Source organism: Chiloscyllium punctatum, chromosome 26, assembly GCF_047496795.1.
Source record: "Chiloscyllium punctatum isolate Juve2018m chromosome 26, sChiPun1.3, whole genome shotgun sequence".
Classification (NCBI taxonomy): Eukaryota; Metazoa; Chordata; class Chondrichthyes; order Orectolobiformes; family Hemiscylliidae; genus Chiloscyllium; species Chiloscyllium punctatum.
Window position 1 is genome coordinate 48,695,776 of NC_092764.1, and position 17,401 is coordinate 48,713,176.

The 17,401-nt window shown below is 36.4% G+C and overlaps 1 protein-coding gene across 11 annotated transcripts in view; it reads left to right on the forward strand.

Moving 5' to 3' along the window:
- The window catches only part of chd9 (chromodomain helicase DNA binding protein 9), a 257,884-nt gene that overhangs the window by 155,297 nt on the left and 85,186 nt on the right, over positions 1 to 17,401 (forward strand). For all 11 annotated transcript variants that reach the window (XM_072547352.1, XM_072547351.1, XM_072547350.1 and 8 more), the window contains 4 exons: positions 1,483 to 1,659; positions 3,071 to 3,214; positions 6,015 to 6,270; positions 11,084 to 11,294. In XM_072547352.1, the coding sequence (XP_072403453.1) occupies positions 1,483 to 1,659; positions 3,071 to 3,214; positions 6,015 to 6,270; positions 11,084 to 11,294 (788 nt within the window). The remainder of the gene's footprint in view (positions 1 to 1,482; positions 1,660 to 3,070; positions 3,215 to 6,014; positions 6,271 to 11,083; positions 11,295 to 17,401) is intronic.

Consider the following 17,401-nt stretch of genomic DNA (forward strand, 5'->3'; position numbering starts at 1 on the left):
ATTTCCAGTATCTACTGAGCTTTTCAGGCAATTTCTGTTTCTGATTTCCAGTATCCGCAGTTCTCTCAGTTCTTATTTAGCATTCTTGATTGAAATTGGCTTTTATCAGTTAATTATTCTTATAGTGCTTGAGAAGATTTGTTAATTATTCTTCTGGTATGTACTTTGTCTTTTTCCAAAGCCAGCCTGATCCTTACGTTCATTGATCACTGTTCCCTAAATGTTCCCCCACTAACACTTCATCACTTAATTCACCTCATTAACAGGAATCAGCTCCAGCAGACTTCATTTCTTATTGGACTGGAAACATACTAATGTTGAAAATGTGCCTGGATACACTTACCTCTTGCTCATCTCTGCTGTTAACTCCACTACTATCCTACTCTATGTTTGGATAATTAGAAAGTCCATTATTCTAGCTACTCTATAATTGTTACAATTCTGTGTTATTTCATTGTAAATTTGTTCCTCTACATCTTACTGCAAGTTTGTGGCCTCCTGATGCCTTTCTGTTTCCCATTCCAATACTATTTGTCACTTGCAATAACAGTCTTTGCATCTTAGTATTCTTCTCTGGTCTTACTTCCTGGTTCCAAAACCCCTATCAAGTTTGTTTAATTCCTACCTGGTACCACTAAATTATCGCATTGCACGAAAATTACTTTTGGTTCTCTTTAAGTATAACCTGGTGGCCTATATAAATCCCTTAATTCCAGAACTGATCCAGCTATCCTTAAGCCATTTCTCCAGTCATTTCTTTGTCTGCTTTATCCTTCTATTTCTATACTCGCATGTGGTAGTGGAAGTAATCCAGAGCAAGCACCTTTTGAGGTCTCACTTACTAACTTCTGACATAAATCCTTAAACATTGACTGCTCAACCACATCTCTCTTCTTACCTTTTGTCATTGGTAGAAGTCCGGATGACAATGGTTGTTCAATGCTAATGTCTTCCCTTGTCTTTCTGGGGTGCTGAGGACAATTCAAAACAATAACATTTTTGAATATTTCTGAAGTCATGTTAGAAAATGTGAAAAGTTATTTTATGTTTAATTTTTGGAATTGATGATGTGAATAGTGTAGTGGCATAGGGCAGCATTATTTGACAGGCTGTGCGATGGCTTGGACCGTTATCTTAATATTTCCTTTCCGATTTAAGTTTTTTTCTAATGATCTATTAGAACACAATTGTCCTGCTTCTTGGATCAGCTTGAGCCAATGATCATGTCAGATACTTAAGATTCTATTCTCAGTCTGAGATTGTCATAGTGGTCAGGATGTAAAGGGCCTGCTTGATATAGGTTCTTTCAGTAAATTCACTGTAATTGTACAGTTGTTAAATCATTTATCTGTAGGTATACAAATTGAAATGATTTCTTGAGTTATTGATTGATTTTTAAATTACAGGTTATTACCAGCTTTATGTGGCAAACTGTTTTATGTCAAAAAGAATGTTGAACTCTGATTTTTGTTAATCTTTTAGGGCCGGATTCTTCGGGGAACCTACAGGTTCCATGCCATGATAACTACATTTGAGATGATCCTGGGTGGTTGTCCGGAGCTAAATGTAATTGAATGGCGATGTGTCATTATTGATGAGGCTCACAGACTGAAGAATAAAAATTGCAAGCTACTGGAGGGATTGAAAATTATGAATCTGGTGTGTTACTCAAATCTGCTAATCAGTAATCTGTAAACCTTGAATTGTAGAATCGATCATATATTATCTTATTACACAAAAACAACTAAAGCAGAGTCTGATCCAGATGCTGCAGTTCTGGGCAACTTAGTTTGTGCCTGTGATATTTTTTGATTATTTTGTGCATTGCCAATGATTAAGTTTAATCATTAAATAATATGGATAAAGGGATTTTAGACAGTCAAGTCTAGTAGCTAGTACTCAAACTAAAACCTTCAGTTAAAAACATTCAGCTCTTGAGAATTGTTTAAATGTGATAACAGTGTCTTATTGGTAATAGTTTACATTCCCAAATTGAACATAGAACATTTTACCAAATTGCCAATCAATTCACTGTACTTTCCTCTGGTGACTGGCTCAAACTAGGCAAATTCATCCATTTCTTTTAAACTTAAAAATGGCAGAATATAGACCACTTTTGTAGTCATACGTTTTTAACAAGGCCCATTCTATTTCATCCATGGCCATAGTAGTGAGCCCAGTATATTCTAGACGATAAGATGTAGGAGCAGAAACAGTCCATTCAGCTCATTCAGTCTGCCCTGCCATTCAATGAGATTATGGCTGATTTGATAATTCCCAACTACACTTTCCTTGTATCCCTATGCTTGGTTCCTTAATGATTAAAAATCTGCCTGTTTCAGCTTTGAATGTATTTAATGACCCAGGCTTTACAGGCTTCTGCAATAAAGAATTCCACAGATTCGCCATTCTCAGAAAAAAATTCTCCTAATATCTGTTTTATATGTGAGATCCCTTATTCTGAGATTATGCTAGAATCTCCCACAAGGGAAAACACCCTCTTTGTACCTATCCTGTCTTGCTTCCAACCTCCCTTTTTTAAAAAAAGCTTATTTGTTTCATTTATTTCAACCATTCTTCTGATCTCTACTGAGTCCAAGCCCAACCTCATAAACTGTTCGCATAAGGAAATCTCTCCATAGTTGGGATCAACCTTGCGAATCTTCTCTGGATTGCCTTCAGTGCCACTATACCTTTCCTTAGATAAAAGGACCAAACATTTTCACAATATTAATAATGCATTTTATACTGGTAAAGGTGATTCTGGGCAATACTGTTCTTTCTCCTTGGTGAATGATGGCAGAGATATGAGGCTCAATTATCAAGAAGAATATATTTCAGTACCTGTTGAGTATTTCTAGCATCTGTGGTTTTTATTTCCAATTTCTGCAGTATTTAGCTTTTGTTCTGAAAATAACTTATCGGTCCTCATTTGATTTTGCATTGCCATGGATATTTTATTACGAGAATACTAGTACTATACTTGTTAAGGAAGAAAGGCTAAATTGTATTATACTGAAGTGTGATTCATGGAACATGAAGATATAGACATATTTCTATTTCAATACAGGAACACAAGGTCCTGCTGACAGGGACTCCTCTGCAGAACACTGTGGAGGAATTGTTTAGTTTGCTTCATTTCTTGGAGCCCCTACGTTTCTCATCAGAAGCCACCTTCATGCAGGAATTTGGAGACCTAAAAAGTGAAGCACAGGTATTTTAATCAAATATCCAGTAATTATGTGTTGATTGAGGGCTTCAGGCCAAATTACTTAATTTTTGATGGTGCAATGCTGTTTTGTAATTAAAAATAAAACTACTGTGCAGTTTGTGAACTGTGTTGCAAGAGTCTGTAAAAATATCATACTTTGCCAAACTGTTTTGATTAAAGGTTATTGTTCTTTAACTGTGTTTCAGATACTTCCTGACCTGTTGAGTATTTCTAGCATCTATGGTTTTTATTTCCAATTTCTGCAGTATTTAGCTTTTGTTCTGAAAATAACTTATCGGTCCTCATTTGATTTTGCATTGCCATGGATATTATATTACGAGAATACTAGTACTATACTTGTTAAGGAGTAATAAACTGATAATGAACAATGTGAGTAGTTCATTGTGTTTGTTCTGATATTTTAAAGGGTAAAACCTTGAATATTATTTGGGTGATGAGTGGTATCAATGCAAATCAGAACAATGTTTCAGAATGCACTCCTAGAATCTAGGCTATTATTTTTAACTGTAATATTTTTGGAATTTGGTGTAGAAAATACATTTTTTGGAAGTGCCTAGAACTGCATCCCTTCAAACATACAATTTGCCCAAATTAAAAATATTTTTAGATCATCTGTTTCCACATTTTACAAGTCCAGTTACTTGAGCAAGGTTTTTTTATTCATTCAATTAAGACTATCATATTGCCATGTGTCCAGAGTCACATGCAGGCCAGACCAAGTAAGAACAGCATCTTTCTTAAAAAAAAAATCAGTGAACCAGATGCGAATTTATAACAATACCCAGGAAGTACATGGTCACCATTAGAACAGCATTGTTTTCTTATTTTTATTGCATTAAAATTTTATCATTTGCCTTGGTGGGGTTCAAACTCATGTCCCAAGACTTTAGTCTGGATTACTACTCAAGTGACATTGCAATGTCCCTGCTGCTAGTGATACCTATTTTCATTTAGTCCTATATCAAACTAAAACTAATTTACTGGGAAGACAGTTGAAGCCCAAACACTGAATTCTTGAATTTTGTTTGCCAGTGCACATTGCATAGCCAGTTTTGAGCTAGTTTTACATTGACTAATCGGGTTTTATTTTGAACCATGACAGAATGTCATATATGTGGCTAGTTCTTGAAGTGAAACAAGTGTGATATTCTGAATGTGTAGTGATCTGACTTCTGTCTAATCATGTTTGTTTCATGTTTTAATTATTAAAATTTTTAAATTTACTGAAATTGGGAATATTAAAAATTTAAGTTGATGTTGGATGGGACTGTGTAGAGAAAAGCATGGGTAAATTTGAGTGAGATGACTGTTCAAGAATTTAAGAAAACCTTGTTGAAGCTGTTTCTGAATGCAAATAGATGGTTAACAATTTATCCTGTCTGGATTGATATCCTAGTTTTATCTTGCATTGCAACACATGATGGGTCGTTTAAATTTTTTAGTTGAATAATCTGACCCTGTTTCATTCTCCAAGGCTGGAGTTGCAATCTTTGCGCACTGACAGAAACATTATCATCAGTTCTAGAATAGCAGTTAAGGTTGAAAGTAGAACATTGGGATGGCTCAGTGGTTAGCACTACTGCTTCACAGCACCAAGGTCCCAGGTTCAATTCTAGCCTTGGGCGGACTGTCTGTGTGGAGTTTGCACATTCTCCCCGTGTCTGTGTGGGTTTCCTCTGGATGCTCCGGTTTCATCCCACAGTCCAAAGATGTGCAGGTCAGGTGAATTGGCTATGCTAAATTGCCTGTAGTGTTAGGTGCATTAGACAGAGGGAAATGGATCTGGTTGGGTTACTCCTCAGAGGGTCGGTGTGAACTTGTTGAACCGAAGGGCCCGTTTCCACACTCTAGGGAATCTAACTATAACCATTGCTGTGTACAGAAGTTACTGGAGTCTTAAGTGAGAGATGAATGTTCATTGGAGGCTGATGTAGAAGAGAAGGTCACCACTCATCACCCAATAACATTCAAGGTTTTTCATTGCCTCTGTTTAAAGGTGCTACTACTTCTAACCCTATTATAGTGTTAGGTAAAACATTGTGAAGGAGGAAGAGAGATTTGACTTCTTTGTTTGTATTAGACTGACATCAACATAAAGTTCCTGCATGACTCTAGCTGCTAATGTTCATGAAGCTGAGAGTGTAGTGAAGGCCACCACTGATCAAATGATTAGGAATAGTATACTGTATTTCATTGTTTAAGTCTTATATCAGACACAAGTACTTGAAAGCAATGTGATTAAAGATGTGTTCAAAGAGGAAGAAAGCTCTTAACTGTGAATATAGTTTTATGGTGTCACTGTTTATTCAGAGTATGCTGTAATATTAAGTTGTCAAAACCGCCCTTTTTCTTTTACTTACAAGTAGATGGTCAACAAAGTAAGCAGCAGTTGGTTTCGAGGGGTTTTAAGGAAAATAGTTTTGCCCAGAGAATGGTGGGAATCTAGAACTCGCTACCTGAAAGGGTGCAAGAAGTAGGAACCACGGGCAACATTTAGTTAGCATGCGAAATGCCATAGCATATAAGATTATGTGCCAAAGGGCCTCTTTCTAATTTCTAATATGGAGGACTTATACTGACACTGATTTTTTTTCCCTTTCCTTTCCTTGCTTGTTCATCATTCTCATACTTTTAGATCTGTAATAAATGTTGTATGTAGTATTGTTCATGAGGTTTCTGATTTTAACTGAATGAAATTCTGGTTGTAAGCAGTTCTCCATCCAAATCTATGCATCTAGATAGACGAGGTATGTTCCTAACAGCATGCATTATTTCATTTCAGGTGCAGAAGCTTCAGGCAATACTGAAGCCAATGATGCTGCGACGTCTGAAGGAGGATGTAGAAAAGAAGCTTGCTCCGAAAGAAGAGACAATTATTGAAGTAGAATTAACCAATATTCAGAAGAAATACTATCGTGCAATCCTGGAACGAAACTTTGCTTTTCTGTCCAAAGGAGCTGGTCAGGCAAATGTTCCTAACCTGATAAACACAATGATGGAACTCAGGAAATGCTGTAATCACCCATATCTGATAAAAGGTAATAAATTGCTTACTTTCTATGATTCTTTATTTGTTTTATCTAATTGCCGAAAGCAGTAAATTTTGTTTTTGAACTCTCTGTCCAATTTCACAGATGTTTTCCTTTCAGGTACATCAATTTTGGCTGAACTTGCATTTTTTTTTAATCTAAGCCTGCTTTAAATTAATGACTACAGTTATTTCAGTGACATTATAATTTTTTTAATTGGTGGGTTTTTCATAATTTAAATTTTCTAGAAAGGTTTTTTCTGTCAATCTACTGTTTCACAAATGGCTGAGGCTGATGTAATTGATTCTTGTCAAACTAATTTTTAAAACATTAGTTTGGTGCATGAATGAGTTAAATTGGTAGTGATACAAAACTTTTTCTCAAAATATTTCATCAGTGCTTTTTTAAGTCAGGTTATCGGTTTGCTGGCTGAGCTGATTGGTTTGTTTTCAGACTTTTAGTCACCATGCTAGGTAACATCAGTGAACCTCTAGTGAAATGTTGGTGTTCTGTCCCACTTGCTATTTATGTGCCTTGGTTTGTTGTGGTGGGTGATGTCATTTCAGGTTCTGTTTCTGAGAGGTAAATGGGGTCCAAATCTATATGTATGTTAATGGTGTTCCAGTTTGAATGCCAGGCATCTAGGAATTCCTGTGCGTGTCTATGTTTGGCCTATCCCAGGATGAATGCATTGTCCCAGTCGTACTGGTGTCCTTCTTCGTCTGTGTGTATGGATACCAGTGATAGTTGGTGCTCATGTGTCCTGGTGGCTAGTTTGCTGCCAGTTTGTCCAATGTAATGTTTATTGCTGTCCTTGCAAGGTATTTTATGTATTGAGTTTGTTCTGCTGGCTATGGATATGGGTCCTTTAAGTTCGTCAGTAGTTGTTTTAGCGTGTTAGTGGGCTTGTGGGCTACCATGATGCCGAAGGGCCAGAGTAGTCTGGTGGTCACCTCTGAAATGTATTGATGTATGGTGGGGTTACTAGAGTCTCTGGGCATGTTGTGCTTTCCTGTTTAAGTCCGTTGTGCAGGAATAGGCGAACTGCGCTTATCGGGTAACAGTTGTTCCTGAATACGTTGTATAGGTATTTCTCCTTGGCTTCTCGCAGTTCCGTGGTGCTGCAGTGTGTTGTGGCTTGTTTGACAACAGACATTACATTGGACAAACCAGCAGCAAACTAGCCATCAGGATATATGAGCACCAACTAGCCACCAAAAGATATAACCAACTATCACTGGTATCCATACACACAAACGAAGAGAGGCACCAGTTCGACTGGGACAATGCATCCATCCTGGGACAGACCAAACAAAGATACTTGCAGGAATTCCCAGAAGCCTGGCATTCAAACTGAAACTCCTTTAATAAACATATAGATTTGGACCCCATTTACCAACCTTTCAGATACCGCAACAGAAATGATGTCACCCACCACAACCAACCAAGGCACATAAATAGCAAGTTGGACAAAACGCCAACGCTTCACCAGAGGGCGCGCTGATGATGTTACCTAGCCTGATGACAAAATGTCTGAGAACAAACCTACCAGCTCAGTGAGCAAACAGACAATCTGAGCTACAAGTCTCCTCCAAGATATCAAACACTCTTTTAAGTGGTGGAAGCGTAGGTGAGGATAAAATATTTTTATATATTAAAGATGCAGTAACTCCATTTTATTTTTGATGCTTGCAATAAGATACAACTATACTATTTAAATACTATGTATAATACTACAATGCTATTCAAATCATATGTATAAAACTTTAATCGATTTGTGCATGTTTATCCTTTGACATCAAGACAATTTTTTGTTTTAAAAACTTTTAGCCAAGGCATTAACAGTAAAAGGAATCAGTAAGCTTGATCACTGTTAAACATATTTGCAATTTATAGCCGAACATTTGAATTAAACTTTCAGATCCTTGTTTCCTGCAGGCAAAAATTGCAGTTCAACTGATTTTCTTTTCCCTATTTGGAAAGTGAACTCGTAATTAAATATCTTTGTTATTTCAGTCAAGTCCAGTGGCAAACTGAAAATGTTGTGCTGTCAAGGATTAATTGTGGTAATTAAGGTATCCCAAGAAATATTTGACTTTTTAATTCACTCATGTGCTCTGGGCATCACTGGCTAGGCTAGCATTTATTACTTGTCTCTAGTTATCCTGAAGAGGTAGTGATGAGCTGCCTTCTGGTTGTAATGAGAGGTAGAGAATCTGAGGGTGCAAAGACTATTATTAGATTCATGTTCATTGTAACAGTATTAGGCATTCATGAAATAGGATCAAGAGTAGGCCAAACAATTCCTAGAACCTCCTCCATCACCATTCAGTACAAACATAGCTCCTCTGATTCAGGTCCATTTTCCTACCTGCTCCTGATATCCTTGAATGATGGAACATAGACAGACCTTTGTGAGAATTCTCCCAAAGGTTCATAACTTTGAGAAGATATTTCTCCTCATTTCTGACCTAGATGATCAATCCCTTGTCCTGATACACTCCCTTCTTGTTTTGCATTCCTCAATCAAGGGAAATAATCTGCATCTACCCTGTGTTTTTTAAAAATAAGCAAATTACAAGCTATTTTCTCTCGATCTAATTTTGACTTTAGGAGAAATCAACAATATTTATAAAATAATTGGAATTCAATTTCTTTATTTTGTGCCCATTTCCTATTTAATGGAAGTCTAAGTATTTATCTCTGGCAAATATGATTGGCAGTAGTTAACTTATGTGGTATGATGCTCCTGAAGTCTTTTAATTGCCAATTATATTGTGAATTGTGGTATGCAAAAGAGGATCATGTGAACTGTTTTTTTGACCAATTTAGAAATAATATCTTTTGACTCGTAGAGCACTGATCCACTGTCCTCTAATATAGAAGACTGGAAGGATTCTTGATATGTGAACCTTTACAAAGAGAAGAAAACTTCCAAGCTTTAATTTTCAGGACATCTCAATCCTTGTTACTTCCAAAGAATGTTTACAATGTGGTGAAGAAAGGTTTTGGTGCGAAAGTTGAAAAGTGTGTCTCACTGTTACGGAGGAGTAACTTTTTTTCTGCCTGTGAAAAATATTGCAATATTGGAACGCAATGAAATATTCAGCTGTCAATATTTTGTAGCATTTCAATAGATAATAGAATAAATATTACAATAAGTTGAGGTTTTATTGGTTTTGGGTATTTTCCTGTAACAATCCATAAAGGCTCAAAGCATTCATGTTGCAAAGGCTAGAATTCAAGGGCAGAGATGAATTTCTGAGACTGAATGTGGTCAGATTGCACTTGGAATGTTGTAAGCAGTTTTGGGTCCATATCTAAGGAATGGTCCCAGCAATGAAGAACTTGTTGTATGAGGATCCATTGAGGACTCTGGATTTGTATTCGATAGAGTTAATAAGGATGAGGGGCGATGTCTCATTGAAAGTTACAGATTCGTGGGCAGCACGGTGGCACAGCAGTTAGCACTGCTGCCTCACAGTGCCAGAGACCCGGGTTCAATTCCCGACTCAGGCGACTGACTGTGTGGAGTTTGCACGTTCTCCCCGTGTCTGCGTGGGTTTCCTCCAGGTGCTCCGGTTTCCTCCCACAGTCCAAAGATGTGCAGGTCAGGTGAATTGGCCATGCTAAATTGCCCGTAGTGTTAGGTAAGGGGTAAATGTAGGGGTATGGGTGGGTTGCGCTTCGGCGGGTCAGTGTGGACTTGTTGGCCTGTTTCCACACTGTAATGTAATGTAATCTAGTCTAATCTAATCTAATCTAATTACTGAGAGACCTGGATAGAGTAGAGGTAGAGGACATGTTTCCACTACTAGGAGAGACTGGGACCCGAGTGCACAACCTTAGCGTGAAGGGATGACACCTTAGAACTGAGATGAGGAGGAATTTCTTTAGCTAGGTGGTGGTCTTTGTTGCTTTTGATTATCTTTTCATAGCAGTATGGTTGTTTCTTGCATCCAATTCAAATCGCATTTATTGGAATCTAAAACTTGGTCCAAACCTGTAGCATAGCAGTTCACAGGCAACAGGAGCAGCAATTATTTTTGCTTTTGTTAATTACTTATCACAGTTGCATTTGCCATTTTCCCATCACTCTTGGTTATGGAAATAGTCAGCTGATAGATGCTTTCCCAAACACTAAAATCCTAACTATTGATGAAGTAATGTTTTTAAAAAATTCTGGTACCCGTTCAGTAGAATGCCAACTTGCATTTATAAACCAAATTTACTCATCTCAACTTTGAAGACTAATGATTTGATTTTTAAAAGTGCTTGAACCATTCCTATGTTTGTAAATACACAGCATGTGACTTGCTGGTACATCCTTTCTGAATGATAACTATCCTTACCCCACAGACAGTTCGAAAAAGAAGAATTAGTTGACATTGTTTTTTAAAGCAAAGCAATTGGAGTGTGGTAGAAAAAACACCCAATTCATTGTGTCAGTACTGACTGCTTTTCATCAACCTTGTAGGCTTGTAAGAAACCCTTCTTACCTCTATTAAAATTGGGGATTTCTGTTGCTGCTAAACTTTCTAGCAATTGCGAATTCAAGATTTTTAAATTATTGCTGTTGACAGTGGAAAATATTTTAATTTCAATGTGTTGATTTGTTATTTCAAAGTCGTTAGCTTAAAACACTATCGCATGCAATCTGTAACTAGTAATCCTGTATTAGTGGTGTAATGGAATGTGTTCTGTAAAGTTATTTCAGTTTGATTAAAACAGCAAGTTTAATATCACTGGATGGAGATTATTTATTGAGTAATGTAATCAAATGATTATGAATCCAAGATAATGTGTCCTTTTTGCATACTAGGTGCTGAAGAAAAGATTCTGGGAGAGTTCAGAGAGATGCACAATCCAGTTGATCCAGTCTTCCATCTGCAAGCTATGATTCAGTCATCTGGTAAACTTGTCTTAATTGACAAGCTGCTCCCAAAGATGAAAGCTGGTGGTCACAAAGTTCTCATCTTCTCCCAGATGGTGCGCTGCCTTGACATACTTGAGGACTATCTTATTCAAAAAAGGTACAGGTTAAGATATGCAAGTATCTTAATTTTTTTTAAATTAGGTTTGTTTGCATAACTAAAGCTCTATTTTGAGCACAAAGCTATATCTCTGAATTAAAAGGTTTGAGAATCTCTTGTTTCATGATTGTTGGTCTCATGCTTCTAGCAGTATTTTCCACTACAGTTATTGATATTTCAAAATTTGAGTTTTATTAGCATTTATAAATATGGGCTTGTTCATGAGTAAAAATTTCCTGAAACTTAAATTGTTTTTGATTGATTGTTAATGCATCATTGAGGATTTTTGTTAGTAATGCCCTAACAAGAGAAATAAATCACAACATCCAAATTCGAGCAGTCAATATCCACAAGGAAATGTGAGGAGTTATGTCAGTAACCTTTTAAAATATAATTGATTGTAAGCTTGTTTCTGGATCACATGCTATTTTAGAACATTTGAGAGTCATTGTCAGGAACAAAGTTCACCATTTTACGTACTTGCAGATACATTATTATGCACGTTTTATGATGCTCATAGTATGTAAAAATTGTTTACTTACAGTACAGTACAGTACTTGGTGTAAAAACAGCAAAGTAGCCCAGAAATTACTTTTCATACATACTTGGAAACCTAGTATTTGCATTCTACATTCCACCTATTCAACACAGAACAGTAGCGTATTTATTTTACTTTATCATACAACAGTAGAATGTTAAATATCTATAAACCTGCTAAAAGAATTTTGGCTTGAAAGCCAAAATTGTAATAAATGTCAAATTACAAGAAAATGCACAAATAAAAAGTCAAAAATCAATGAGCTTGGCGTTTGCAAAATAAATTTCACAGCTTCAGCTCTCTGACCTGTTCAGTGATTTCTGAACTAAACGCTGTTGTGAACTGCCCTTTTGTATTTGAGGATATTTCTTCTGCAATTAAAAAAAAAGGAAGGTATGGGTACTCCATATCACACTGCATTTAGGCCCTCACCTTCACGTCATTTTTTTCTGAGTAGGCGGCCGCTTTCTTGATTAACATATATGACAATTGAATACACCCAAACTTTAGCCAAGAAAGGAATATGGTATGTAATTCATGCAAGTCAACATTAAGCTAGTTAGTGAGTTTGGAGAAGGTTTGTAGCTTAGGTGGAGGTTCTGAATGTAAGTTTGCTTGCTGAGCTGGAAGGTTCATTTTCAGATGTTTTGTCACCACACAAGGTAACATCATCAGCGAGCTTTCAGTGAAGCACCGGTATTATGATCTGCTTTCTATTATGTGTTTAGGTTTCCTTGGGTTGGTGATGTCATTTTCTGTAGTGAAGCATGGCATTCCAACCAGAACTGTATCAACAAACACATTGACTTGGACCCCGTTTACCAGCCTTTGAGAAAAATAACAGGAAATGATGTCACCAACCCAAGGAAACCTTAACACATAAATAAAAAGTGGGTCATAACACCAGTGCTTCACCAGAAGCTCACTGATGATAATGTTACCTCGTATGGTGACGAAATGTCTGAAAATGAACCTTCCAGCTCGACGAGCAAACTTACATCCATTAAGGTAGTGTTTTATTCCCTTGTCACAAATTGATTCAGCACAAATTTGTTTTTCCAACATTATTAGTTTTGCAACTCTGTCTAGAAATTTAGAATGATGAATTAAGTGTTTTCTTATGGAATATTATAAAATATTACTCGAGTTTTGGATATTTCTTGACATGGGTACCTAAAATAGCATGTGATCTTTACCCACTCTGTCTGTTTGACAATAGTACAAGGGATTTGTTTGGGAGTAAAGGAAATTTCTAAAAGAGCTTGTTGAGGTGCAGCTTAAATTTTTGTCTCCTCTTTACATGAAGGTTTGTTTAATGCATTGAGCAGAATCAAAAATGTATTCTTTATTAATGTGCATGCAATTTTACCCACAAAACATCTAATCCATTTTTCAAACCTGTGATCCAAGAACTTGCAGTCAAAAATACAGAATAGAATGTGAATTGGCTCTTAGAAAATGGATCCTGAGATTGCAGTAAAGTTAATTTTAAGCCTTTCCAATGATATGACATATTGAATTAATGTTATGCTGTATATTTTTAGAGCGATCAACACACAGGTTCTGTGCCATCACTTGCTGCACCTCATATTGCTACAAAACAATTGTCAATGTGCGGTACGTTCCCACCTTTGAGAACAATAGTATGTCAATACCCACATTAAAGTTAAAAAATTACTTTCAGAATCAGTACACACAAGTATATTTTTATGAGCAATTATTTGCATGGTTGACTAGGTTGAATGACCTACTCTTGTCCAATGCTTTCTGCCCAAGTCGCTGCTTTAGGATGATCTATTACAAAAGAAAATTTCAGGAAGTTAATGATCTAGGATAATTATTAAATAAGAGCAGTACTAAGTGTCTTTTAATCTTTTGTGGACTTTTTTTGGGTACCTGGCTGATTGTACATTTTAATGCTTTCCTGCCAGTGCACAACATATTATTTATTCGCACACTTTCAAAGAATTGTTGAGCTTGTTTTCTATGTGACATTTATGTAAACTCTTAATTGGATTAGGCTGAAGAGCAGCCACAAAGGAACCTCACTCATGTTTGCATGTCATCTATTAATTTCTTAATTCTATGTTGACATGACCGGCTGCAGAGCTCATTTTTTTTTAATATAATGTGGTTTGTAAAGACATATATATTGTAAACGCTGAAATTAGGCTCTACTCTGAATGAAAATAGATTATGTTTACTGGCAGATTGCCAATGCTATATCCATTATTACACGAAGAAAACGTTTCCCTGAAGAACTGATTTGGAGATGCATTGTGATTTGACAACTTTGATATAATGTGGATGCAGAAGGCTGCATATTGTTCTGTACAACATCGGTAGTTACTTGGTTTGACTCCTTCACTTCTCCCCACTTCTTAGTAATTGATTCAGTGGTTATTATTCGTAGTTATTTAGTGTTTAACTCATGCTCAATGAAATCTGATTTCTCAATTTTCAAAATTAAGTGGACAGAATTATAAGGAACACTGAGTTCATTTGTGAGCAGTATAGAAAAGTAGTCTGTTGGTCAAAATTGGATTGTGTACAACATGTATACAAAGGGACCTCACTATTTTCAATTTCTGTTTCTTTTTGGACAATGGATGACACTGTCTAAAGTATTAAACTCACTTCAAAAAGATATTACTCAAAAATTAGTAAATATCAGAGTGTGCTTAAGTCCTTGATGCTTTAATACTAAGAAAGAAGGTTTCTTTCAGTACTTAGGAGATAGTGAACACCAGATGGGATGGGAGAAGTAGAAACTGGCAGAAGTTCACAGGTAGACTTCATGCCTTTTTTTTCATTTTAAAAATAATTTCAAAATGAATTGTAAATTATCAAAATATAATTACATTTTGTTTTTAAAAAAGCTTTGCCAAGTTGTTAATGTTTCAATGGGCACACAACACTACCTGGTTTGGAGACTGTCCAAGGAGATTAGATTCCCTACAGTATGGAAATAGGCCATTGACTCAATAAGTCCACACCGACTCTCTGAAGAGTAACCCACCCATATCCATTTCTCACTGACTAATGAACCTTACACTATGGGCAATTTAGCATGGCCAATTCATCTAACCTGTACATCTTTGGAGTGTGGGATGAAACCAGAGCATCCAGAGGAAACCCACACAGGTACAGGTAGAATGTGCAAACTCCACACAGACAGTTGCCCGAGGCTGGAATCTAACCCGAAGCCCTGGTGCTGAGAGGCAGCAGTGCTAACCACTGTGACACCGTGCCGCCTCTTGGAGGAAGAAATGGATTGTCTGTTTTGAAACTCCAGCATGGAATGTTTTGCATTTAGTCAGAAACAAACAGTTTGTATGATGAAAAAAACATGAAAGTAATTTAACTGGTAGGTGGTAATATTGCATACATGCAAACTTGTGCAAAATAGTAGTTTGAATGTTACCATTTCACTTGGAATAACTTGAATGTGCCTATCCCGTACGAAGATAATTAATGTAGAAATGTAGAACTCTTCAGCTTGCAAGAAAGATAAAATTGTAATCAATTTGCCGTGGTACTTAAAGCCAGAAATGTATGGTGAGTGAAAATTTAACTTGTAGTGGAGTGTAATTATGATGGACTGTTTAATCAGTAAGAAATAACTGATTAATTGTAGCTTGGTAATGTCTTGTTTAAGATAATTATAGCGATTAATCAGAGTGGAAAATAAAGGGAGAGCCACAATTACCACTAATTCTAACCCTCAACAGGTGAAGACACTTTCGAACACATATTCATTTTCTTCTTTAATTTATCCTAATTACATTTCAAATCTGCTAATCAATATAATTTCAAATATAAAATGGAGACTAAGCTAATTAAGTTTTTAATTATTTGCTGACCTATAGCTCACTGTTCGGATGCATGTTTATTAATATTTTGGAATTTAGCTCAAGCTTCAGGAAGTCTGATTTCTCAATTTTCAAAATTAAACTAGTGGATAGGATTAGAAGGAATGTTTAGTTGAGTTCATATGTGCATATTGATAAACAAGGAACCTATTGGTTAAACCTGGATTGTGCGCAACAGTTGGGACCCCACTATTTTCAACTTCTGTCACGGACCTGTTTAATTTACTGGAAGTAAAATTGAAAAGCTTTGAACTTTTGACTGATGGATTAAATGATGTAGTCACGCATGCAGTATAGTGTTGTATAATCTGCTCAAGTGTGGTTGTAGCTTCTCGCTCATTGGAACAGAAGCAGATTAGATTTTGAATTTTACCTTGTACCAATGCAAAATCTAACACTGTGGTAACTGTCAGATCTCTTGCAGTATAACAGGACTCCACCAGATCCAACATCTTCAACCATAATTTTAAAGTTTAAGAAATCTAATGCATTTGGGCTGATGCCTTTCCATTATAGATTTTGCAGCCATGATGGTATTTTCCATTTTGTTGTATTAAGATAACAGTATAAATCTGAGATTTGATTACACAGAGGTAATGTAAGCTTTTGTAGAAGAGAGTGCTGTGTCATAATGTCTTTGAGGTTTCAGATTATTTACTCTCCTTACATGTTTGTGACACTTTTTTAAATTGCCTAGAGTTTATATCTCACTCTGAGTTTTTACACAACTTGAGAGTTTAGAGTCAGAATTTGTACGACATGGAAAGAGTCCCTTCAATCCACTGATGACTGGCTTGGACACGCATCCATCTATTCTAGCCCAGCTTCCAGCAATGGGCCCATACCTGTGAATGCTTCTTCCAAGGAAGGGCCAAATAATGTATAAGAAAATGAAGAGCTTGCAGTCCCATGCAGTCCCTTTAATAGCTGTACAGAGGAACCTTGATTATCTGGCAAGATCACAAAGTCCCGAGTTGACTAAACTATGTTATCTGGCATTTGATTATCCGGAATTCGATTAACCGAATGAAATACTCCGTCTGTGAACTTCAGATAATCGAGGTTCCTCTGTACTCCAAAGTGCTTTACAGCCAAAAACTGATTTTTTTGCTGGCATCCATTGACACACAGCAAAGTCCAATAAATGACCATGTGATAATTATTGATTTGACTAAATATTGACCAGGACAAGGGAGAAACCTCCTGCAACATTTCCTCTAAACTCTATGGGTACTTGGTCACTTAGAGGAAATAACACTGTACAGAGAGCAAACACGTCAAATGCAAGCAGAACACTCAACATTTGACTCTGGCACAGTTTTACCAACCCAATTGTAAATTGACACCACCTAGTTGAGAACCCAACTAAAGTTGTGCAGCTAACAATTTGATCCTGGTTTAAAATGCAGGTTTCTAATATTTCAAAACAAAATTGTGAATGAATTTTCTTCAAGCCCATCAAGATTTCACAGGTATTGCATGGCTGGAGCTGTTGAGTGTTCATGTACAGAAGTCTGATTCTTTGAATAAAGAATTGGATTCTGTGTCTTTGCAACATTCTGTTGTCGTGACATGGTATCAAAATAATGTCTATACTTTAACAGCAAATAATTCCAAACATATCAAGTTGTCAGTTCTAAAAGAACCAACATGGTTAGAACTAAGCAATTTACTCAGTCAAAAAGGAGGAAATTCAC